The 1290-nt window shown below is 41.9% G+C and overlaps 1 protein-coding gene across 1 annotated transcript; it reads left to right on the plus strand.

Annotated features, from left to right (window-relative positions):
* Positions 1 to 412: 412 nt before the first annotated feature.
* On the plus strand, positions 413 to 720 carry LOC112455898 (14-3-3 protein zeta; the record flags this gene model as incomplete). Its single annotated transcript, XM_025018111.1, has 1 exon — positions 413 to 720. A coding segment is annotated over exon 1 (300 nt), but the record flags the coding sequence as incomplete, so codon positions are not given.
* Between the last annotated feature and the right edge of the window lie 570 nt (positions 721 to 1290).

Below are 1290 nucleotides of genomic sequence, written 5' to 3' on the forward strand. Positions count from 1 at the left end.
AAATCTTTTGTGTGTTTAAAATCCTCCTTAAATTCTTATCGTTTCGAAAACTTTCGATAACACAAGTTTTGCATTCCTGAGGACGTAACATCCTGAAGTATTGGAACACCGAATTTTATTTTTTTAAACGCATTATATCGATATCTTTTAACTTGTAATCTTTATATCTTGAAGTTCACGGCGTAGGCAATTTTGGAATTTCGGAGATTTGAGATCGCCCTTTTCTTATTTTATAGTTTGGCCTTCCCTTTTCTTAGCAGCGTGCACTTCTTCAATTTTTGATAAATACAACGAGATTTGATATCGACGCGCGTGTATATATATACGGGAAACATGAAAGAGAACCTTGGCGAACAATCCAAGCTTTGGAATCGGGCCTTCCACTGACGTTGCAACTCTCATCTGATTTCAGCCGACACAATGTCCGTGGATAAGGAGGAATTAGTGCAGCGTGCGAAGCTTGCCGAGCAGGCGGAAAGGTACGACGACATGGCGTCCGCGATGAAGGCGGTCACCGAGACGGGAGTCGAGCTGTCGAACGAGGAGAGGAACCTGCTCTCGGTGGCATACAAGAATGTCGTAGGGGCGAGACGTAGCTCGTGGCGGGTAATCTCCTCCATCGAGCAGAAGACCGAAGGCTCCGAACGCAAACAGCAGATGGCCAAGGAATACCGGGAAAAGGTCGAGAAGGAATTGCGCGAGATCTGTTACGATGTATTGGTAAGTGAATATCCTCGTCGCTTTTTCCTATCCTAAAACCTTGAGCGTACTGAATTCCCTCTTTTCTTTTCGCTTCAGCGAGTTGTGTACGCCTGAAAAGAGCAACGTTAGAAAAACACGTTCGACTCGGCCTTATTTTTAGTAGTGATAAGTTAGCTTTTATCTCTGAAAAAATATATATTGCTGGTTCAATCACAATATTTATCAGGAGAATTTAATTGCTCCATTGATTTATGTAAAGAACTTTTACCGTTATAAGGATGACGCGTATTTATGACGTGTATTTATGCTAATGAATTTAATGTTTACATCTCTGATTATATCTGTTTCTCCGTGAGATACAAATATCTTTATTTCAAAAGAAATAGAGAAGAATTTACATTTCTGCCTCTATATACTCCGATCAGCGTTCTCTCGTTATATCGTACGAATAGCGTATATACGCGCAATTCACGCGTGGTTGCCCGACGGTGGTCAGGCTCATTGTGTCGCCTGGGTATTGATCGAAGTCGCTCTAGACAAGAAAAGCGACGACATGAACGATAAGAGATGAAGCGGGCATTGAAATAT

The sequence above is a fragment of the Temnothorax curvispinosus genome, unplaced genomic scaffold (genome assembly GCF_003070985.1).
Source record: "Temnothorax curvispinosus isolate PA1 unplaced genomic scaffold, ASM307098v1 QBEX01006465.1, whole genome shotgun sequence".
Lineage (NCBI taxonomy): Eukaryota > Metazoa > Arthropoda > Insecta > Hymenoptera > Formicidae > Temnothorax > Temnothorax curvispinosus.